The sequence below is a fragment of the Lontra canadensis genome, unplaced genomic scaffold (genome assembly GCF_010015895.1).
Source record: "Lontra canadensis isolate GAN:19392208 unplaced genomic scaffold, GSC_riverotter_1.0 scaffold9, whole genome shotgun sequence".
NCBI classification, from domain to species: Eukaryota; Metazoa; Chordata; class Mammalia; order Carnivora; family Mustelidae; genus Lontra; species Lontra canadensis.
The window spans coordinates 9929981-9955284 of NW_022631003.1; the positions used below are offsets into that span (position 1 = coordinate 9929981).

The 25304-nt window shown below is 37.4% G+C and overlaps 1 protein-coding gene across 4 annotated transcripts in view; it reads right to left on the minus strand.

Annotated features, from left to right (window-relative positions):
- The window catches only part of TBC1D15 (TBC1 domain family member 15), a 65998-nt gene extending 41655 nt beyond the window's left edge, over positions 1-24343 (minus strand). The window contains exons 1-4 of one of the 4 annotated variants that reach the window (XM_032854783.1): positions 24218-24343; positions 10971-11069; positions 10301-10375; positions 3415-3553 (exon numbers count right to left, since the gene is read on the minus strand). In XM_032854783.1, the coding sequence (XP_032710674.1) occupies positions 3415-3553; positions 10301-10375; positions 10971-11069; positions 24218-24247 (343 nt within the window). In that variant the 5' untranslated portion in view covers positions 24248-24343. Of the gene's footprint in view, positions 1-3414; positions 3554-5931; positions 6028-10300; positions 10376-10970; positions 11070-23592; positions 23815-24217 lie in introns of those variants that run through there. The other 3 variants (XM_032854787.1, XM_032854785.1, XM_032854786.1) reach the window with 3 other exon arrangements.
- Between the last annotated feature and the right edge of the window lie 961 nt (positions 24344-25304).

The following is a 25304-nucleotide window of genomic DNA, read 5'->3' on the forward strand; positions in this document are numbered from 1 at the left end:
GCTCCAACAAACAGATCTCCTAATATGACACAAAGAAATCTACAGCTTACAGAAACTCTACCTACAAAAAATACAGGCATCATCGCTATTTCATGGACACTTAAGTATCATTTGAAAGAAGTCCAGAAAGACTATAAAGTGATTTATCTCTACAGTGTCCTGCCTAGGTTCCATACCAGTTCAGATGATGCACTCACACCTAAGTCTGATACTACATTAAGCGCCATGTGCCCACTTGACTACATCATATTTCACTGGAATTTATATCAGAGCTCATAACACCACTACAAGCTAATACCAAAGTGAAAACAATTCTAGAATTCCAATGTCTTCCTGAATCATTTACATGCAAATGTATTTAGGACTACCAGATTATCTGCAAAGACTAAAAATACTTTCAGAGCAATGAAAAACTAGATATAGACAATTTTAAAAATTAAGTTCTTAAATTACATAGAAAGACTATAAATTAATGCAAGAAAATCATATGAAAAATATAAATACATGCAAGCTATATGAATTATCAGGAGTTTGTGCATATTCAAAAATAAAACTTTTACACAGATTTTTCCCATGTTAATGGAAGAAGCATATCACATATGAAATAGAAAATGCCTTATACATTTCCTCACTTGAAGCTCTGATAAACAATGAAAGAAACATTACAGGTCAATTCTGGAAGCCCCTTTACTTGAACATAATAAGCTTCACGAGAATAAGAACTTTATTTTGTTCATAATTATATTCTCAATGCCTAGAAGAGTAACTAGCACATAGCAGGTACTCAAAGATGCACTGAATAAATGAATAATCTGGTATCAAGTCAACATAAAAGAAATCTGCAATTTAGTCTACCACCAATAGCTAACCGGAAATAGGGTTACAAAAAGAAAACTAACAAATTCGAATTAACTCAAAATTTCCTTTTCTCTCTTAAAGGTAAATAAAACTAATTAGTTCTGCGGCACCTGGGTGGCTCAGTTGGTTAAGCATCTGCCTTTGGTCATGCTTCTGATCCTGGAGTCCTGGGCTCAAGTCCCACATCAGGCTCCCTGCTCAGCAGGGAGACTGCTTCTCCCTCCCATGTGCCTGCATGCATACTCTCTCTCTCGAATTAATAAAAATCTTTAAAAAAATGAATTATTTTGATGAATGATGTTACCAAATACATGTAAGAAGTATCCCCAACACAATGACATGGGACAACTAACCATAACAGAAGAAGAGTAAAACTAAAACAGTTCAGTAAGTCCCTATATGTCTTGAACAGAATTAACACCAAGTACATGACATTTTATTTGGATGGGTGTACAGAATATGATGGGAATCTGTTGTTCTGGGAAGAAACATTTTTAAAACATTTAATCTGGTATATGAAAACAAAGACTTTGTAACAGAAACTCTTAAAAAATATAAAGAAAGTTAAGTCTTTAATAGTCAATTTTTTAAGTTTTGTCCCAATTTCCTTTGTCACACAAAAAAGTAAAAAGTATAAAATAGGAAAACTATACAATGATGAATAAAATTAGAAAAAATGCTTTTTGAACATATAAAAATGTTTCATAATGGCATAAATTTGAACTCTGAAACATCAAGCTCAGAAAGTATCTCCTTTAGGAAGAATTTTTGATGAGATATAATTGGATGAGATAGTCTGGGAGAAGAAGGGATGGCATGGGATAGAATGTACTATACTTCGTAACTCCTGCCAAATACGTGCACATGTATGCATACTGGATCATATTGTGTTCAATACCATTTTCTACTACTGTATACACTCATACATTTTTTTAAATACTAAGAAAAAAAAGAAAATGTCTCCTTAACTTTTATAATAATTGATAGATAAAGGCTCTTTGTAAGTCACAGTGCATGGCCAAGCCATATAAGCAGTATTTACATCTGTGGTTTTTTGCTAAACTACACAGTTACACACAGGTTCTCAGTTCTGCACATTAAAATCAACAGGACAGCATTTAAAAAATACAAATGCCTAGTTTCCATCCCTAGAGTCTGATTTAATTCATTGGGATGAAACACAGGCATTAGTACTTTTTAAAAAATATTAACCTGCCCAGGTTATTTCAATGTGCAGCCAAAGCTGAAAACTGCTAATCTAAAAAGATGTTTATTGTCAGATTATGCTCTTCTCATACACGTAATGCTTCTTTCTTTTATGGAATTCTGAAAACTCACTCCCTTGCTCTTTCCAATTGCCTGACAATTTCATTTTCAAGAAATCAACAATATTAGGCAACAACAAAGAAAAAAAGAACAATTCACATAACTTAATCCTGAAGATCTAATCTAGAGCAGTTAAAAATCACTTCACATGCTAAATATACTAAAACCCTATGGTCTTATCTTAATACTTTGTATTGTTCTGGTAAGAACCTTCACTTTCAATAGAAAAAGAATGCCAAAAAGGAAAAAAACAAAAACCAAAAACAACACACGGGCATGACCTGATTTTAATTCACCAAAAGCTTATGAGTTACTATTAACTTCTTAGTTGCCACTGTTTCCAAGAAATGATACAGTACAAAATGTAACTATTGTATATGAGAATGATTCCCCAGGCCATACATGAAAATCAGATTCACTGGGTAACAATGATGTATAAATGTAGCATTACACATTCTAGCCAATTTTGGCCAGGTTTTCTGAATTGGGAAATGTGGATAAATCATAAACTCAGACTAAAATCAGCAAGAGATTAAATGTCCTTTTAGTTATAAAACACAAATTAATCAATAAGGAAAAAAAAACATTTTAACTCTGTATGAGTATTTACTATTTTTAAAGGAATCACAAATAGATGTGACTACATCATTAAATGGGCTACCTAAATCATATTTGGTGTAGTATATATGTTCTATCAGGCTGCTAGCTTGGCTCTTTTTTGTTATCTACATGTAGATTATCACCACAAAGCAACACAGATTTAAATATACACATGTAATACATAAAGGAGAACAGTCACTGGACATACATAAATGGGAGACTATAATGAGCTGTGAAGGTCTCAGTAAGCACTGAAATTAGAACAGTATGATTTAGTGGTATACTCCATCTCCCCCTGGTGCTTTAGGATGAAATAACATGATTTTTTTTTTTTTTTAAGGCTAGAAAAACGTGCATGAGAGAAATCTAAAGCAATTTTTTAAAGTGTTTCTATTTTCTGCCATGAATAACTACAAAACAGAATATGTATTTTTAAGGACTTTTTTTTTTTTTTTACAAAGTTAACAACCAACAAAAAGAGATGAAGAGGGAATGTAACTAAAATAGTTCAATGTATTAAAGCACCAAATCATCCTTGTGATAGAGAAACATTAAAGAATTTTCTCTGCATTTTAATTGTTATTATATTGTAGCAGATCAGTTTAAGATTTCAAAAGATTTACTTCATACCTCCAGTGGTATGTGGTTTCTTTTTAGATGGAACTGTATTGACCATGTCCCACTCTGCTTCGTAATTGTTCAGATGTTCTGATCCCCGATGACCTCTTTCCTTTGGGGCCTGCGTCCACTCTACAACTGAACTGGAGTCCTAAAAAAAATATACATATAAAATATTTAGGTACTAAAACTAGAATTTAATTTCATTTAACAACATATTCTCAACTTTTCCATAAAGTTTGGAGATTATGACAGACATCACTGGTGGGAGGACCAACCACTATTTCCTATCCTTTTCTATCTTCACCTACCACCCACTCCATCCCCACCACTTCTCCACACCCCCCAACCCCATACCATGTGGTCATCCCCCCCACCCACACCCCGCCCCCGCCAAGAAAGAAAAGCTTGCCCATGCAGTTAGTGTTGCCAATGAAATAAAAGCAGAGGTCAACTGCAGGGCTTTTGGAAATGCTTTTGCTTTCCTAATAAAAAAGCCTCATCCCTTTTCCACTTTCCCCTACTTTGAATGTAGCTATGATGCCTAAAAATATGGTAGCAATGTTATGACTGCAAGAGAAAAAACAGGAGAATCACTCCAAACCTGTAGATCTGTAGTTATTGAGAAAAATAACCAAGATAGCAATTTTATTTAAGCCACCACTGGTTGCATATTTCTCAGTCAAAATTTGCTAAGAGCTACAAATAACATATCCACATGTATAGTTCTACAGAACTTAAAATTTTAAAAGAGAATAAAACCAAAAGTCTAAAATTCAATATTAATAATTTAAATAAAAATATTTAATTCCTATACAATAAAAGGTAGCACAGGTAAGTTAAAAATAAACAAGACTGGGTGAAAATGTTTTCAAAATGTACAGCAGACAAAAGAAAAACATCCAAACTACAAAAACAACACCTACCAAATTATTTAGAAATAGGCAAATATCAAAACAGAAAAACAAATGGTATGCACAAGCAAGTCAAGAAGAAATATGAAGGAACAAGCATATAGGACATCCAACTATAGAAACAATCAAAGAAAAATAAGTTAAGGAGTGCCTGGGTGGCTCAGAGGGTTAAGCGTCTGCCTTCGGCTCAGGTCATGATCCCAGGGTCCTGGGATCGAGCCCCACATTGGGGGGGGGGGGGGTCCCTGCTCAGCGGGGGGCCTGCTTCTCCCTCTCCCACTCCAGCCCTGCTTGTATTCCCTCTTTCGCAGTTTCTCTCTCTGGCAAATAAATAAATAAAATCTTCAAAAAAAGAAAAGAAAGAAAGAAAAAAAAAGAAGTTAAGGGGCACCTGGGTGGCTTGGCTTGTTGTGTCTGACTCTTGGTTTCAGCTCAGGTCAGGATCTCAGGACCTGAGATGGAGCTGCACATTGGGCTCACACTCGGCATGGAATCTGCTCAAGATTCTCTCTCTCCTAGTCCCTCTCCTTCCTCCTCCGCCCCTCCCCCTGCACATGCACACTCTCTCACAAATAAATAAAATCTTAAAAAACAAAACAAACAAAAAAAAAACTAAAGAAACTTGGGATGCCTGAGTGGCTAAGTCGGTTAAGTGTCTGCCTTCTATTCAGGTGGAAGCCCTCAAGCCCTGCCAACAGGCTCTCTCCTTGCCAGGAAGTCTGCTTCTCCTTCTCCTTCTACCCCTTCCCCTGCTTGTTCTCTCTCTTTCTCTCTCAAATAAATAAAATCTTTAAAAGAAAAAAAAAAACAAACAGAAAAGCAAGTTAAGATGAATTTCAATTTTTTGCCCCATTTAAGTAAAAAATAAAAATATGAAAGATAGTGTAAAGACATAGAAAAAAAAAAACCTAGGTCTGGACAGACCAATAATGAAATGTGTACAGATAAAAGTCTGGCAAGATACACTTAACAGGGACAGATAAAGAACAGGATTCTAGTAAAGCAGGACTTCGATTTCTATTGTTTGTATTACTTAATATTTTTACAAGAATGTACTCATGTACTGCTACTGTAATTTTTCAAAAAGAAAAAAAGGAAAATCTGTAGGAACAGAAAGATATTATAAAGGCACAAGAAAATGAAGAAGTAGACTGAAAAAACAGAGAGGAAAACTGAATGAATGAAATCAATGGGGAGACTTAAGAAACATCTACAGAGAGCCATCAGCACAAAGGCTTGGAACTGGTCGATCAAGTACTTCTGGAAATTAGGATAGAGGTCAAGCTAAAAAGAGTACTAACAAAAGTCCAAAAGGCTGGAGGGTTACTTGTTAAAGAAAATAAAACATATTATCTCTGGATTAGGAGAAACCAAGCACACTGAGCAAAGGGATAACACACTGAAAACAAGAATTAATTAAAAGTCCATCTATATAATGAATAAGTGAGATTCCAGCTCTCTTTCTCCACTCAGTTCCCAGAACACTGGCATCCAGGCATATGCTCTCTAGGAGGGAAACTGCAGGAATCTCAGGCAAATGACTAGCCCAAGAGAAAGGATCTAATTTTAACATTAGGGATTCCCCCAAGGGATTACCAAGCCTACCCATACCTACCTATACCTACAGAGGATAGTCGATCACTTTTTTTGTGTCTGCTGTTAAATAATAAGCACCACACCACAAAGATCACCAAACATCAAAGGCAAGAGTCTACACAAAAAAAAGTCCAAATGAAACAAGGAGAAAAAAGTCAATTAGAAGAAACAGATTATACAGAGATAAAAACATCTTAAAACTACCTTTAAACTCTTTAGAAATAAGGAAAGATATATCCATAAAGATCAGGATGCTATTTTACAAAGGACTGGAAAAGGGACACTTACAATAAAATGTCTTAGAAATTAAAACTATAGCAAAAATGAAAAAGGCAACAGAAGAACTGAAAAATAAAATTAAAGAAACTTAAGGGATTCCTGGGTGGCTCAGTCAGTTAAGTGTTAAGTGAGTTAAGTGAGCCTTCAGCTCAGGTCACGATCCCAGGGTCCCAGGATCAAGTCCCACATTGGGCTCCCTGTTCAGCAGGGAGTCTACTTCTCCCTCTGCCTGCCACTCCCCCTGCCTGTGCTCTCTCTCCCTCACAAATAAATAAATAAAATCTTAAAAAAAAAAAAAACAAAAAAAAAAACCTGAAGAAACCTGGGATGTTTGGGTGGCTCAGTTGGTTAATCATCTGCCTCTGGCTCAGGTCCTGATTCCAGGGTTCTGGGATTGAGTCCCATTTCAGGCTCCTTGCTCAGCAGGGAGACTGCTTCTCCCTCTACCTGCTAATCCCCCTGCTTATACTCTCTCTGACAAACAAATAACATCTTAAAAAAAAAAAAATTGTACCACCTCACACCAGTCAGAATGGCTAAAATTAACAAGTCAGGAAACGACAGATGTTGGCGAGGATGTGGAAAAAGGGGAACCCTCCTACACCATTAGTGGGAATGCAAGCTGGTGCAGCCATTCTAGAACACAGCATGGAGATTCCTCAAAGGTTGAAAATAGAGCTACCCTACGACCCGGCAATCGCACTACTGGGTATTTACCCTAAAGATACAAACACTGTGATCCGAAGGGGCACATGCACCCGAATGTTTATAGCAGCAATTTCCACAATAGCCAAACTATGAAAAGAACCTAGATGTCCATCAACGGATGAATGGATAAAGAAGATGCAGTGTGTGTGTGTGTGTGTGTGTGTGTGTGTGTGTGTGTATTTTATATAATGGAATACTATGCAGCAATCAAAAGAAATGAAATCTTGCCATTTGCAACAATGTGGATGGAACTAGAGGGTATTATGCTGAGTGAAATAAGTCAATCAGAGAAAGAAATTGTCATATGCTCTCCCTGATATGAGGAATTTGAGAGGCAAAGTGGGAAGTCGGGCGATAGGGAAAGAAAAAATGAAACAAGATGGGATCGGGAGAGAAACAAACCATAAGAGACACTTTTTTTCCCCCATGAGAGATTCTTAATCTCACAAACAAACTGGAGGGTTGCCAGGGGGTGGGGGGTAGGGAGAGGGTGTTTGGGTTATGGACATTGGGGAGGGTATGTGCTATGGTGAGTGCTGTGAAGTGTGTAAGCCTGATGAGTCACAGACCTGTACCCCTGGGGCTAAAAATACATTATATGTTAACAGGAAAAAAAGTTAGAAAAAAAAAAAAAGAAAGAAAATGAGGAATGATTAGGAAAAAATGGAAAGAACTTCCTAGAAAACATACACACACATACACACACACAGAATTAAAAACAGGAAAGAAAGGATTAAAAAAGTAGAGGACCAATCCAGGTCTAAAGAGTGCAAGAAAGAAGAAAATAGAAAATGGAGCAGAAGAAAAAAATCATCACGGAAATAATTCGACATTTCTTACTAACTAAAGAACACAAGTTTCCATATTAAAAGAGCCCATCAAGTGCCCAGAACAATGGATAAAAAGGACCACAAAGGCTACTATGAGGACATCTAGAATACAAAAAACAAAGAGACAATCATGAAAGCTTCTAAAGTGAAAAAAAACATACAATGGATCAGGAGTTAGAATGTATTAGACTTAACATTAATAAAGGAAATTAGACAAATGTAGAGCAATAATGTTAAAAAAATACGTGGGAAAATTTCTTTTCAACTGTAATTCTATGTGAGCCAAGCTATCAATTCAGAATTAGGATAGAAAAGTCTAAAGAAAGTAATTTCTTTGCTCCCATACATCCTTTTTTTCAGAAGCACCAGAGCTGCATGAAAACAAAGGAGTAAACCAAAATAAAAAACAGCACAGGATATAAGAAATGGGGATAAAACTATGAGGAAGAGGCAAAAAGAATCTTCAAGACAACTGCTACACAGCAAACCAAAAGGGCAGCCAGTTCAGAACAAGCTTGTAAGGCAGCTCTGGAAGAAATGTCTCTAGAAGGTGAAAACTGGAGGCATCTGGGTGGCTCGGCTGGTTGAGCATCCAGCTCTTGATTTCGGTTCAGGTCATGCATCTCAGGGCCAGTCAGGCTCTGTACTCAGCAAGGAGTCTGCTAGGGATTCTCTCCCTCTCTCCGTCTGTCACCATCTCCCTCCACCCATGTGAATGGCTCTCTTCCTCTCTCTCAAATAAATAAATTAATCCTTAAAAAAAAAAAAAAGGGGGGGGGTGCCTGGGTGGCTCAGTGGGTTAAGCCTCTGCCTTCGGCTCAGGTCATGGTCTCGGGGTCCTGGGATCGAGCCCCGCATTGGGCTCTCCGCTCAGCAGGGAGCCTGCTTCCCCCTGTCTGCCTGCTTGTGCCTACTTGTGATTTCTCTCTCTGTCAAATAAATAAAATCTTTAAAAAAAAAAAAAAAAAAGATGAAATCCAAAGATCATATACATGTTGAAATATTTTGAGAAGAGGGTTGTCTGGGTGGCTCAGTCGGCCGAGCATCTGCCTTCGGCTCGGGTCATGATCTCAGGGTCCTGGGATCAGAGTCCTGCATGGGACTCCTTGCTCAGCAGGGAGCCTGCTTCTCCCTCTACCTGAGAATCCCCCTGCCTGTCCTCGCTTTCTTCCTTTCTCACAAATAAATAAAATCTTTTAAAAATAAGTAAATAGATATTTTTGAGAAGATACACAGAGAACTGAGCCTGAGTTTCAGGGTGAATTAGAGATAAAACAGAAATCTCTACATTCCACAGTAAGTCAATATACAATACAAATGGTAAACTCACTGCTATCATATAACCTGACAATTCCACTGCTAGGTTTGTAAGAGAAAAATATATGTCCACACAGAAACGTGTATGTGAATGTTCATGTCAGCATTATTTAAACTAAAAAAAAGCACCAAAAATCCATCAACTGATGAATGTACAAGATGTAGTATAGTAGTCCTTCCCACCACATATCCATGTTTTCTCTCTTCCACAAAGAGTTACCTGTGGTCAGCAAAGGTCCATCTAGAAGCAGATGATCTACCTTCTGACAGTAGGTACATACATTTAGTAGCCTAACACCACGTCACAATGCCTATGTCATTTGCCTAACTTTATTATAGGTATGCACAGGAAAAAAGACAGTATGTATAGGGTTCAATACTATTTGTGGTCTTAGGCATCCAATGGGGGGGGGGGATCTTAGAATGTAACCCCCATGGATAAGGGGAGACTACTGTATTTCCATAACTGCAATGCTGTTCGGCAGGCAGGCAAGACAGCAAGAAAGAGAGTGAAAGAGAAAGAGAAAGAAAGGAAAGAAAGGAAAAAGAAAAAGAAAAAGGAAAAGAACAAACTGAGATATGCTATAACATGGATAAACCCTGAAAACAACAGGCTAAGAGAAAGAAGCCAGTCATGAAAGATCACATACTGTATGATTCCATTTAGATGAAATGTCCACAACAGGCAAATTCTCAGAAACAAAAAGTAGATTACTGGTTGCAAGAGGCTGGAGTTAAGTGGGAATGAGGGGTATACTACTAAAAGGTACAGTTTCTTTTTTAAGGAGTAATGGAAGTGTTCTAAAATTAGATATTAGTAATGGTACACAACTCTATATGTATTAACACCAGTGATTTACACACTTTAAAAGAGAAATACTATGGCATATGAATTACAGTTCAAAAAAGTTGTTTAAAAAATGGCATTCCTGGGGTGCCTGGGTGGCTAAGTGGGTTGAGCCTCTGCCTTCGGCTCAGGTCATGGTCTCAGGACCCTGGGATCGAGACCCACATCGGGCTCTCTGCTCAGTGGGAAGCCTGCTTCCCCCTTTCTCTCTGCCTGCTACTCTGCCTACTTGTGATTTCTGTCAAATAAATTAATAAAATCTTTTAAAAAAATAAAAATAAAAATAAGAATAAAAATGGCATTCCTTACACTGGAATGAATAAATGAATACGTGAATGATGAATGAACACAAAAACAAAAAAATAAAAATAAAAGTGGTACTTCCTTTAGCCACTCCCTTTAAGTACCTTTCCAGCATAGAGAATACTAGAAGAATCTAAAGCATCATCCAATGGTCTCCAGTCCACTATTACTTCAGCATCCTAGAAAAAGAAATTATGGGCTATATTTACTATTCAGCAGCATATTACATTCTCAGTTACCTATTTTTAATTCCCTGAACCCAAAATGAAATTATTAAACCCTTAAATATTAGCATTTTAAATATGCAATATCATAAGTAAACCACTACTTGACAATAAATGTTATGTACATTTTTAAATTCTGCTTATTTTTCATGACAAAAAATTTATCATACTGAAACGTTTACATAAGTTTTTAATATTCCATGCCACTTTATGGGTCTATTGGAAATATTTTTTTCCTTGGGTGCCTGGCTGGCTTAGTCAGTGAAGTACGGGACTCTTGGTAACAGGCTTGTGAGTTCAAGCCCCACACTGATTGTAGAAATTACTTAAAAATAAAACCTTAAAAAATTGTTTTTAAATAAAGCATCTTTTAACATCATTTCCACGTTAACAGCATTTTCATTTTAACAAATATTTTCATGTTTCATTTTCATCACTGTTCAATTACATAATTTACCTTACACATGAAATTCAAACTTACTGATAACGCCTCGGAGATAAACCACTGCCATAAACAATTATTAAATAAAATCATTTACTAAAAACATACCTTTTCTAACACACGTAATATTCCTGAAATCAAGCTGTCTTGGTCACTGGTTTTTCCACAAGATGAGTGAATATAGACCCCTTCCTGTTCATATATAATCTGGAACAACAAAAGAAATCACCCCATTATTATACAGTAATATTTTGACATTTGTTTAAAAAAAAATTAGATGTTTTCATACACAGCCACATTCTGATTATTTCATATACAAACGTATTATTTTAAAAATACCACTCGGGCTTAAGAGCACTTTAAACTAAGATAAATTGGAAGGAAGTTTGCTGTATAGAAGTTTGTTGGTTTAGCAGTAATCACAATCTTGATCATCCCCATAAACAAAGATGTCACATTAATTAATACATGTCTCAAGTGAATTCCACTTAAAATATATTCTTAACGTTAAGCAAGATACTGGTTTCAAACTGAAAAAGGCCATGAAAATATTCAAAAATAAGAACAGATGAAATACAATAAGGAATCAATGCTTTCTAACCATTCCTAGAACAGCACATGTTTTACACTAAAATCATTTCAGTGAGTTTTGTAGCACAGTAGCATAGAAACTCAGGGAATAATATGGGAGTTTTCAAGAGTAATGATGAGGACTTCTAGGAATGATTAAAGTAGTTCATCCACACAAATATTTACTGAGTGCGTGTATATGTAAAATCATGCGAAAGACTACAGTTAGATATAATTAAAACATGGTCCTGAACAATAATATCCTATGAGAATATAAGGAAGACTGAAGTTAACTCCTGAGTGAACCATGTCAAGTTAAGACTTATCTTCTATTAGCATAAAATTATAAATTAAGATTCCAGTGCTGGGACCTACTTCAAAAATTAACTTTTTTTCATGACAGAAATAAGAGAAATAAAATCATCACTTTGAGACCTAAGTACTTTTGACATACACAAGTTTGGAATAGAGTGTAAATTTCTGTTTATGTTAACCTTTTTCTTTTTTCCTTAATTCCAGTATAATTAACATACAATTATATTAGTTTTAGGTGTACAACATAGTGATTCAACAATTCTATACATTACTCAGTGCTCATCATGATAAGTGTATTTTTTTTTAATTAATTCAATTAACATGTAATATCTTACTTGTTTCAGGGGTACAGGTCTGTGATTCATTAGTCTTATGTAATACCCAGTGCCCATTACAACACATACCCTCTCTTAATCCCCTTCACCGATTTCACCCATCTCCCCCTCACCTGCTCTTTAGTAGCCACCAGTTTGTTCTCTATATTTAAGGTCCTTGTTTTTTTGTCTGTCTCTTTTTCTTTGTTCATTGGTTTTGTCAAATTCCACATATAAGTGAAATCATATGGTGTCTTTCCCTGAATGACTTATTTCACTTAGCATTACACGCTCTAGATCCATGCATGTTGTTGCAAATGGCAAAACTTCATCTTTTTATAGCTGAGTAATATTTGCATTGTGTGTGGGGGGGTGTATATCACATCTTCTTTATCCATTCATCTGTGAATGGATACTTGGGATGCTTCCATATTTTAGCTATTGTAAATAATGCTGCTATAAACATAGAGATGCATGCATCCCTCTGAATTAGTGTTTCTGTATTCTTTCGGTAAATACCCAGTAGTGGAATTACTGGATCTTATGGTAATTCCTTTAATGTTTTGAGAAATCGCCATACTGTTTTCCAGGGTGGCTGCACCAGTTTGTATTCCCGCCAACAGTGCACAAGGGTTCTTTTTCTCCACATCCTTGCCAACAGTTGTTTTTTGTATTGATTAGTCATTCTGACAGGCATGAGGTGGTATCTCAGCATGGTTCTGATTTGCATTTCCCTGATGATAAGTGATGATGAGGATCTTTTCATGTGTCTTTTGGCCATCTATGTATCTTCTTAGGAGAAATGTCTATTCTTGTCTTCTGCCCATTTAATTGGATTATTTGGTTGCTTTGGTATTGAGCTGCATAAGTTCTTTATATATTTTGGGTACTAACCCTTTATCAGATATGTCATTTGCAAAGATCTTCTCCCATTCTATAGGCTGCCTTTAAGTTTTACTGATTGTTTCCTGGTGGGGGATGGGTGAAATAGGTGAAGGGGATTTTGTCTTGATGCAGTTCCAATAGTTTATTTTTGCTTTTGTTTTCCTTGCCTGAGGAGACATATCTAGAAAAATGTTGTTATAAATTATGTCAAAGAAATTATTACCTATGCTTTCTTCTAGGACTTATATGGTTTCAGGACTCATCTTTAGGTCTTTAATCCATTTGGGGCTTATTTTTGTGTATGGTATAAGAAAATGCTCCAGTTTCATTCTTCTACATATAGCTGTCCAGTTTTCCCAACACCACTTGTTGAAGAGACTGTATTTCCCCCAATGCACACTCTTGCCTCCTCTGTTGAAAATTAATTGACATGGGTTTATTTCTGGGGTTTCTGTTCTGTTCCACCCAGCTGTGTGTCTATTTCTGTGCCAGTAACATACTGTTTTGATTACAACAGCTTTGCAGTATATCTTGAAACCTGGGACAGTTATATCTCCAATTCCGTTCTTTTTCAAGACTGCTTTGGCCAGTCAGGGTCTTTTGTGGTTCCATACAAATTTTAGGATTATTTATTTTAGTTCTATGAAAAATGCCGTTGGTATTTTGACAGGGATTGTATTAAATCTGTAGACTGCTTTGGGTAGTGTGGACATTTTATGTTTACCACATCACTATTCAGTATACCATGGAGACCAACATGCAAGACAAGCACTATCACAACCCATCACCATCATGCCCTAGTTATCAACGTAAATGGGTATGCATCTTCCTGTTTTTAACTAACATTTATGAAATACTTATGCACCAGGAACTCCACAGGTTTATAGTTTAATTCCCAAAACCCTAGACCACAGGCTCTATAACTGTATCCTACTTTATCATTAGAATGGAAAGCCCATTTGTGTTAATGAGAAAACTGAAAGAGAGGTTAAATGCCTCAGATCACTGATGCAAATAGTAAGGGACTGTTAATGAGTGGAGGTTAAAATCCAGGCAATCTCGTACCAGAGAACTCTGCTACTACATTATAAAGTACATTATTTTTACTGTTATTCCCATGTTATGTTATCACTTGTGATATGAAGTTATATGTCAGGAAAAGAGTCATCCTAGTAAACAAGATCACCAGAGAAGTTCTGATTTCAAAAACCCAAGATAGCCTTCAATGAAATAGTTGTTAAGCACCACACCAACATTAAGCAGAAGGCAAAGACTGGGGACAGTATGAGTTGGGAAGCAGTGAGAGACAATTCTGTATATTTTCCATAAAGATAAAAACCTTTAAAGTACACAGATTTATTCACAAATGTGCATAAAGATATGCTTAAGACTATTCACAATACTATTATTTATAGCATCAGGTTGGGTGAGGGAGGAAGGAAAAAAGGAAAGTGAGGAATCTAAAAATCCACACAGAGTGAAATGATCAGATATATCCTGGGACAGTCATTCTATGGGGAATACTATTCGGAAATCAATAAAGAAAATGATAGATCAAATGATCAAACATGGAAAAAAACTGCCAGTTATATATAGTATGATGACATTTTTTTTTTTTTTAAAGCTTCTCTAAATCACTGTAAAATACCCAGAACAAGTTCTGGAAGGACACACTTTAAGATGTTAACAGATTACTTGTAAAAGAGAATGGGATACTGAAAGACTGAAAGAAAACTGTAATTGTCTATGTTAATGCCTCTAACCTACTTGAATATTTCGAAGTTAAAATACAGTTACACATTGCTTAGTAATAAAAAATAATTTTAGGGGCGCCTGGGTGGCTCAGTTGGTTAAGTGACTGCCTTCGGCTCAGGTCATGATCCTGGAGTCCTGGGACTGAGTCCCACATCGGGTTCCCTGCTCAGCCAGAAGTCAGCTTCTCCCGCTGACCTCAATCCTCCTCTCATGCTCTCTCTCTCTCTAATAAATAAAATCATTAAAAATTTTTGAAAAAAAAAAGATAATTTTAATAAGTAAAAAAGGAAATTGCAGCAGTATAAACTATAACCTTTGCAGACTTCACTTTATCAATTTCTAAAACAAGAGGTTAAACTAGATAATTATATCTGGGACCACAATATGGAAGTATGGAAAGGTTAAGGGAAAGAAATCCATTAAAATCTCAAGCTTGAAAGAGAAATAGATCAAAGACATATCTGGAAAGCACAGGTTAGCATATTTTCCACCTAAGTCTCAGCTAAAACAGTAGTTAAAAGCTTCATAGTTTTCAGGTCTCCTGATTGGCTCAGTTGGTTAAGCCACCATTCTTGGTTTCAGCTCAGATCATGATCTCATGGGTCATGGGATCAAACCCCACATCATGCTCCCCGCTCAGTGGGGAGTCTGCTTGAAATTCTCTCCCTCTACCCCTTCCCCCCAATACACACACACTCTCTCTCAAATAAAAAAAATAAATGTTTAAAAAAAAAAAAAAAAGGAGCTTCAAAGTTCTCATAGCAGAAAGAGGGAGACTCATTTGCCCAGAAAAGCTTGGTATCATTAACAATGCAACCTAAGATTCTGTGATACTATTAACACTAAACAGATTCTGGAACTTTAATAAAGTTAGTGAATACTAAAGAACCAAATAAAACACTTTACCTAACTGAAACACATTAAAGTTCTTTCTTTCCCATGCATATATTGGTCAAGTGTAACTTATTCTCTTTTTCATTTAAGAAAAAGTTGAGCTTCCTAAGTAATTCAGCTGAGAAAATATTTTAAAAGCATTTAAGTACCAGGCATCTTACAAAAAATCCAAGCTGCACTCATTCTGGGTTCTGTGTTCCTTAACTCTTTAGCACAAATTACATGCCTAAAAATCCACCACTCCAAACCCAGACTTAGGTACTGTCTTTAGAAAGCAGTCATGTTCAGCTTTCTAATTTGAAGGGTGTGATGTTAACCAATACAAATTACTAATTCTGCCAGAAATAGAATGAAACTAATAAACTTACCTTCTTGAGCTCCTAAACCTTATGAAGTCTTATGAGATTTAAAGGGACCAAACTAGTTGGATCAGTACATAATTTATTTCAAATAGGAAACAACTGAATAACAGTTTTAACTATTTATTGTTTTCAAAGCATTTCCATCTCATTTAATCCTCAGAGCCAAATTGAATGTGTCAGAAATAGACCTTATTTCCATCTCTATCTTACAGAAGAATAAACTGTGACACAAAGCTATTCAGTGACTTGACTCAAGACCATATGCATACCTAAGGAAGGAGTGGAGATTTCCCAATGCCTTTATCCATTAAATTTCAACTGTTACCGCCTCAAGAACCTACTAAAAAAAAAAAAAAAAAAAAAAAACAAAAACTCCACGTGGCTTCTCTAGAGGAAAGCAGTTTCTGAAATTAGACACAGATGTAGAAAATAATGCTGCTTAGGACTAAAAACAATTTTTAAATGTCTTTAATACCAATGCAGCAGCTAACTAATAATATGGTCTTCAAACAAAAATCTTTGGTTTTCTCCCATCTGTACTTCTAAATATTAAACATAAAAAGCTTAGTACTTCCCTTTATATTATCTTGGTCTGAATCACTCATTTTAATATAGTACTTCACTCTACTTTTGCGGGAGTGATTTTACTTTTTTTTTTTTACAGCATATATCTGCTCATCACTCCAACTTCTGGGTACACGTGCCTAATAAAACACTACTCTACAGCTATCAACTACCTTCAATAGCTCAAAACACAAAAACAGAAGGCCAACTAAAATTCTGATCTTACACAATATAAAAAACAGTTATTTCTTCTTCCTTAGACTCTGTAAGTGAATTGATTCCTGAGGAGTATCTCTGCCATAGAACATTCTGCTTCCTATCTCCATCAATAGTAATAATTAGAATTTGAAAAGCTATCTCCAAGCTTGTTTGATATGAAAAATTATTTTGCTACGGGGGATAATTATGATATCAGGCATTTCATCTGAAGCAATACATTTAGTAAAACAGGCTTCCAATTTCTTTCCTCGGGTTTTCTTCATAATCTCTAGTGCCAAATAAAAAGAAAAGTTAAAATTCTATTATCAGCACATGTTTCCATTAAGCATTACCTTACACAGCATTTGTATGTTATCACATTTGATGCTGTAACACAATTAGATATGTGTTACCATCCCCACTTTGTAACGGAGAAAAAAATGCAAGGGACGTTAAGTGATTTGATCAAGGTTCTTACACTAGTCTGGGGCTGAGATCCAAAGATCCGCTCTGACAAGTTTTATTTGATCAAAGGATATACAGTAACAAGCCAATCAGCATAAGGTGCATAATATAAAGACATCAACAAAATTATTCTAGTATACTATATGCTCATACTCCAATCTGAAGAAGTCAGCAATTCCAATACTGTGAACATGAGTAGGTCCTCTGTGCTACAGAAAGTAAAGAAAGGACACCAGCAATGGCCTCTCTTTCTACTACGTAAGACTTGAAAGAAGATGAAGAATTTCTACACTTTATAGGAAAACAAACTTAAGTCAGAAAGAAAAACAAGAAAAAAATCATATTCCAATAAAGTAAAAGGCAATGAAAACTAACGGTATATGTGCTGCCAAAGCAAGCACGGGAAGCTGGCAAATGGAAAGCCAGGAGAAGAAAAAGACTGAGACAAAAGTCTGTGCTACTAGACATGCACAGCATGTTTAAGACTCCTTTCAAAGAGAAACTCTCAGTTACCTGCACCAAGCAGCCCTAATAGGAACACAATGCACAGGCAGTAAAGACATTCCATGACTGCTACGCTAGGGACACAGGCACTGAATGTAAAAATATAGCAGCCTAATCATTTCTCTAGCACACATATCTGAGATACTATAAAAAGTCTGTATCAGAGTCTCCAAGCTTAATAACTTACCAATTTATGATATTCTACAACAGAACAAATTATATGGCAAAAATAGATCTGCAATACATCTCCAGTGAAGATATAAATGGTGTTTTCACTTCCTCTTCCAATTTATTTGGCAGGGAAAACGAAGTATGAAAACTGTATACAACAGGACATATAGTTGTCAAAATCAGGATTTGGGTGGCTTGAGGTTTTGGTTTTAGGACCATGATTCCTGTGTGGTTCAATTTCTCGAAATCAAACAACCTTCTTGCTCATTCGTACTCACTGAATACATACTATGTGCCAGAATTTTGGCTAGATGCAGGTGAAACACGTCAGGCCCTGCCCTCATAATGAGTCAGTTTACTGGTCTTCAGAATACAGTCAGGAAAAATAGCACCTACTTCAAGGACTTGAAATTCATTTTGCATTTCTTATTTTGACAAGGCAAAGAAGTGGATGCTACTGAGTATTTTCCCTCTAAAGAACTTAAGTCTTTAAGATAGAAGGTAAGGGCTATTTAATATACACCCAAAGCCTACTATAGTGCCTGGAACAAATCAGATGCTTAGTAAGTATTTGCTGAATAAATAAATGAAAGTAAACTAACAATCAGGACAGTGGGTCTAAGGCCAAAACCTACTTCAGGCTATCTCCTTTTTCCTGCCTTTTCTGTGATAGGTAAATTCAACTCATTCTGTTAAATTATTAACGTAATTCAACTCAAATCTGTCCACTAATTATAGAAGACAAAAGATCGTCCATACAGGCAGTGTCCCTATAACTTCCCACAATATTCACAACAGAACGTCACTTTCTCTGTTTGGTTGACTGTTAAAACATTGTTCTACAGACAGTTAAAAAAAAAACAAATGCTGAACTTAAGAACTAATCAGGGCTTATAATCAAATTCAAATCTACTTTCAAAAGCTCTGCTAAGAACAGTATTTATGCAAAACTGAATTCACCCACTCATGCTAACAAAAACCTACTCTTCATTAAGTCAAATCATCAGAGAACTGAGGGCATCAAATTGGTACCCTTTATTTACTGAACTACCCGCTGGCATAAAACGAACAGCATACTAGAGGTATTAGAGGGTCCTTTTTCTTACCAAAAGGATACAGGGGCACCTAGTGGTGCAGTCGGTTGAGCATCCAACTTCTGGTTTCCGCTCAGGTCATCATCTCAGGGGCCATGGAATGGAGTCCCACGTCAGGCTGTGCATTCATCATGGCATCTGCTTGAGATTTTCTCTCCCTCTGCCCCTCCCTAAAACACTCTCGCACTTTCCCCTCTTCCTCAAATAAATAAATCTCTTTAAAAAAAAAAAAAAAAGATGCACTATGCCACATAAGTACACTGTATTATATAGTACAAAGAACCTACAGAAGACTTTATTCTCTGGTCTACCCTTCAGAAACTAGTTTTCTGGGGTTTTGCTTTCGGGTTTTATTTGAGTGTGGGTCCTATAATCCTTATAATGGATCAGGTTACCCTCTTAGGCTGGTAAAAAACTTAGAGCTGAACTGTGGCCCATTAAAGCATACAGTTTATTTAACAAATGTACTTCCAGTACCATTTACCTTTTTTATCCTTACTTTCCTTTTACCTTTTTTCAATTTATCTTACATAACTATACTGCTTTTATATATGTGAGCAGCTTAAATCTGTGGAAAATGGCAGCAAAAATTAAATTAACCAATAATCTTATAATGTTTAAGAAGTCTGAAAGATTTTCCTCAGTAATAGCAGCAGCTAACATTTACTGGGCACTTAATTGACACCAGGCACTGTTCTGAATGCTTTGCAAATATTAACTCATTTACAACTTTACATTTACAACTTACATTTACAGTTAACTCATTTATAAATCCTCTTTACAATTCCATGATGGAAATATAATTATCCCTCATTTACAAATGAGAAAACTGGGCACAAGGAAGTTAAGAAATGTGCCCAAAAACAGTTAACAAAACCAAAAGACAACTGACAGAATAGAAGATATTTGCAAATGACATATCAGATAAAGGGCTAGTATCCAAAATCTATAAAGAACTTAGCAAACTCAACACCCAAAGAACAAATAATCCAATCAAGAAATGGGCAGAAGACATAAACGACATTTCTGCAAAGAAGACATCCAGATGGCCAACAGACACATGAAAAAGTGCTCCACATCACTCTGCATCACGGAAATACAAATCAAAACCACAATGATATACCACCGCACACCCCTCAGAATGGCTAAAATTAACAAGTCAGGAAATGACAGATGCTGGCGAGGATGCGGAGAAAGGGGAACCCTCCTACACTGTTGGTGGGAATGCAAGCTGGTGCAACCACTCTGGAAAACAGCATGGAGGTTCCTCAAAAAGTTGAAAATAGAACTACCCTATGACCTAGCAATTGCACTACTGGGTATTTACCCTAAAGATACAAACGTAGTGATCCGAAGGGGCACGTGGACCCGAATGTTTATAGCAGCAATGTCTACAATAGCCAAACTATGGAAAGAACCTAGATGTCCATCAACAGATGAATGGATAAAGAAGATGTGGTATTTATACACAATGGAATACTATGCAGCCATCAAAAGAAATGAAATCTTGCCATTTGCGACGACATGGATGGAACTAGAGGGTATCATTCTTGGTGAAATAAGTCAATCGCAGAAAGACAACTATCATATGATCTCCCTGATATGAGGAAGTGGAGATGTAACATGGGGGGTTGGGGGGTAGGAGAAGAATAAATGAAACAAGATGGGATCGGGAGGGAGACAAACTATAAGTGACTCGTAATCTCACAAAACAAACTGAGGGTTGCTGGGGGGAGGGGGGTCGGGAGAGGGGGGTGGGGTTATGGACACTGGGGAGGGTATGTGCTATGGTAGTGCTGTGAAGTGTGTAAACCTGGCGATTCACAGACCTGTACCCCTGGGGATAAAAATACATTATATGTTTATAAAAAAAATAAAATAAATAAAAATAAAATTAAAAAAGAAATGTGCCCAAAGTATACAGCCATAAAGCAGTGGAGTCAGAATTTGAACCCATCAAGTTCCATCTCCTTAACCACTGCCCAGCTGTGATGATTTTTCATTCATCAAAACTACGTGATTTCTAAAACAAGGTATTTTTCAATTCCTAAAGTAACAATGAGAATTAGAGCTAGAACTGACTTCAAATGAAGTTTATACCCATACCAAAACCATATAACAGTGACTTGCAGAGAAACTGAGATTACGAGTAACACCTACACAGCATCTACCACATGCCAGGCTTTGTTCTATTTACTTATTCTCTTCACAATCTCATAAAGTAGGTACTATATCATCCCCATATCACAAATGAGGAGACTGAAGCACAGAAATATTAAGTAATTTGAAGTCACCAGTAAGTGAGAAGTTAATTTTGAAACTGGTTTGGATCCAAAATCCAAACTCTTTTAACTGTTACCTTACACTGCTTCTCCACATGACAGAGATTAACTCCTCGATTACTTCCTACACTCAAAGTTCAAAGCAAGCAAAACACAATTGTTAGAAAAATTACTCTATGTCCTAGATCTCAATACTGATTCTATACACCAACATCTGCATTTTTTAAAAGTACCACATGTGGTTCTTGTGAGCCTTGGTTAACATCCACTGCTCTAGGTTTCTAAGCTAGATAGGTCTTAGCTGAACCTTTGGGTGGGAAGGGTGTGGAGACAAAGAAATACACATGCATACACATACACACACTCACTCTCTCACATCTGTATATTTTTCCCTATTCCCCTTTCCGAAAAGAACAAAACTGGAAAGGAGGGAAGAGTAAGATAAAGCCAGAAAGGAAACATGGCCTTTAATGCCATGTTAAGCAGCCTGTAATATTATTCTAATGGTGACAGTAACAAAATAAAGATTTTTTTCTTTAATTTTATTTATTTTGAGGAGAGAGAGCATGCACAAGTGGAGAAAGGGCAGGGGGAGAGAAAAAATCGTAAGCAGACTCCATGCTGAGTGCAGAGCCAATGCAGGTCTCTATGACATGATCCTGAGATCACCACTGGAGCCAAAATTAAGAATCTGATACTTAATCGACCAAGCTACCCAGGCACCCCAGATTTTGTTTTTTTAAAAGAAGAGACAATCAGATATGTTCATCACCAAAAAAACAAAAACCCTCCAGTGGCAGTGAGAGAGGGGACTGTGGGCAAAGAAACTGCAACAAATCAGAAAAATCAGCTAAGAATGCAAGACTAATGACAGCCTAAATGTACTAAACACAGAGAATGAAAAGTATGAAGAAATTTAAGAAAGTTCTTTGAGGTGAACTGGTAGGACTTGGTTGTTGATAAATTTTTATTGAAATGGATGTCTCCAAGTTTGTTTTACACGCAACCACTGAATGATGATACCATTAAGCTAGATCTGAACTTACTGAGGGAAGAATAAATGAGTTTTGCAGGTCATGATAGTATTATCTGGGAAAGGGGCAGCTTTTGGCATAGGAAAATAGTTTAGGTGGTATGATGGTAACGGGTGTCAATTTACAATGAGTGGGAATAAATGAGATGATGAAGCACAGTTACCTAATAAAAGACTAATTTTAAGAAGTCAGAGTATGGGGGCTCCTGGGTGATTCACTCAGCTAAACGTGTACATCTTGATACTGACTCAGGTCCTGATCTCTGAGTCATGGCATCAAGCCCTGTGTGGGGCTATATGCACAGCCGGGAGCCTGTTTGAGATTCGCTCTCTCCCCCTCTCGTCCTCCCCCTCCCCCTGCACATGCTACCTTTCTCTTAAATAAATAAATAAATAAATAAATAATTTTTTTTTTAAATGTCAGATTATGAAAGAGAGTGATTGGAAGCAAAGAGTGAAAAAAGTCTTACATTTCACAACTGGGCTTCATCATCTGAAGGATTCTCTCAAAAACAACTCACACCTGAAAAAGGGAAGCGTAGCTCAAATGGAAAGGATCCCTCCTTAGAGAGACCTAAATTGGATGGGTCCAGGCAGAAAATCAAGCAGGGTAACTTTCAAATATGTAATGAGTCAAACAGAAAATCAGCATCCATTATGAAGACTTAAAAACTAAGACAATCAAAGAGCATGAATAATCCAAAAAACTATGACCAATCTATCATTTAAAACAGCCAATATGTAGAAGTATGAAAACTTTCTTAATGTTTTTATTATTTCATGTAATCCTAACAACCCCAATACAAAAAATAATAATTGGCACCACCACTCTTCTGGAGAAAAAATTTTATGAAGGACAAAGAAGTCATACTTGCTCAGTTTCCCAAGGTCACACTTCAAAGTAACAGCAAAACCAAGACCATATGTGTTATTCTGCCGCCAAGTCTAGTGGTCCATACACCAAACCACAATCGTCAAATAATTCAAAGTGCATTAAGGAGGGCAGCATAGAGAAAATGACCAAAATTCGGGGCACAGAGGAAGCTATCAGTGACAAGTAAATATGTAGTCATTAGTTTTCCATGAGTCATCACCAGACCCAACTGTTTACGAAACACTCCCGCACTAGGAAATGCTGCCTGTGGCATGTCATGATAGTCCCAAGTAACACGCATTAAGATGTGCCCTCGGAACGTATACAGGCAATATACAACGAAATCTCCCCCGCACGTAATCCTAGTTCCTAACAAACTAGGAGGAAGTTATGACAGCATCACAGACACGCCCCAAGAGAACATCATAAAAACCTCTAAGAAATAAATACCTTAACTAACGCCTTCTTAGACAAGCGTGGGATGGTGTAAATCCCCTGCTCCCTGAGTGGAAACATGCCCTGCTGCTCACAAGCACCAGCCAACTCGGCAGGCTGGTAAAATGAATCCAAAACACTCTTTTCTTCTAAGTGCTCAGCTGCACAGCACCTGTTTTCAGCTCCTTCCAAGGAGGGCAAAGATACCTTCACCAGAGTGATGCAGAGAAAGACAGGCAAGTTAGATTAACGCCTCAAGGGGAAAGAAAAAAAGACGCTGGAGACAGAGTAGATCTAAAGAACCAAATTCAGGAAAAAGTGAACCACAAAAGGAAAGGAACTAGGCAACCTGTCTCTTAGAAAAAGCAATAAAAAATAAAGACCCCTACTGCGGGGCAGTGTAGAGCAGAACAGCGCCGAGGCCTAGCTGGTCTTGGAGCAGGAGCCGGTCTTTAATTCCCAGACTGAGCCGGCAATCTCCAGAGAACAGGTGACACGACCAAGTCTTCTTCTCTTACATCCGCCACAAGCTGTTCGTGATTCCGAATGGCCTTCACGTCCCTCCCCGACCGGCCTCCAAGCAACAAAAGTACCCCTATCCCAGAGAAAAGCAGGTACGTTCGCCGGGGCCGTTACTTACCTTCCCGCTCACAACACCCGCCGCCGCCATGTTTCCTTCGCGTGCTTGTGATGACGTAGCAGCGCCTCACGTGTCTCTCGGATTCACAACAACATCCGCCAAAACTAGGCTGATATCCGGGCGGAAAAGGGGCGGGGAGCGGCGGGAACTGCGCAGAGCGAAGGAGCGGATGACAGGAGTAGCCTAACGCATGCGTAGTGACATGGAACTCAGGGCGCTGAGGCGGCTCTGGTACATACCGCGCATGCGCCAAATTTTCCCGTGGAGGGAAGCTGAATTAAAGTGTTTTTGCGTTGTGTTTTCCTAGGGATGAGATTTTGAGCCGCTCACGGTCCATTTCTTTTTGGTACGATGGGAAGAACATATATTGGGAGCCAGTAAACATGGTCCTGGCTTTGTAGCTATAGGTAAGTCACACCTTCAGCCTCTGTTTCTCATCTGAAAATCGGTTTAAGACTATGAAGGTTAAAGGAATCCCAGCCCTCTATTTGAGCACCCACACGGAGACTTTCCCCTTCTGTATGTGAAGTTTTTGAATTTGAGTCTGATCACTGCAACTCACACATGACCTTGAGTAAGGTATTTCGATAGGAACTGCGCTAATACCACGCCCTCATAGCTCCAGAATCCAAAGCACATAGCTCACAGCTCCTACACAGTTAGTTAATAGCTGCGTGACTTGAAACAAGTTTCTAAATTCATCCAAGCTTAAGGATGTAAAATGAAGATTACCCATGGACTGGTTGTAGAGATATCCTGGGTGTGTGCATGTGTGTCAAGATAAGTTATTGAGATACCAAGGTACTGTTTTGTTCTCAAGGCTGTAAAAGAATGCGTGGGGGAGGGGGAGTAGAGAGGAGCAGTATGCGGGAGGATGATTGGATACCATCCTGATAGCTCTGGGACTTTCCTTGCCCCAGGGCAGAATAAATGGCCCCTTTGTGTTAAAACTTCAGTACCCACTGAGGTACTTCGTGGAGAGAGGTTAGAGACTTCTCAGGTTGGTTAAGTGGCAACTAAAGGGAGTAATAGAAAAGGAAGGTTGAAAAGTTCTATGAATATCAGGAACCTAATGGGTAAGGGAAGT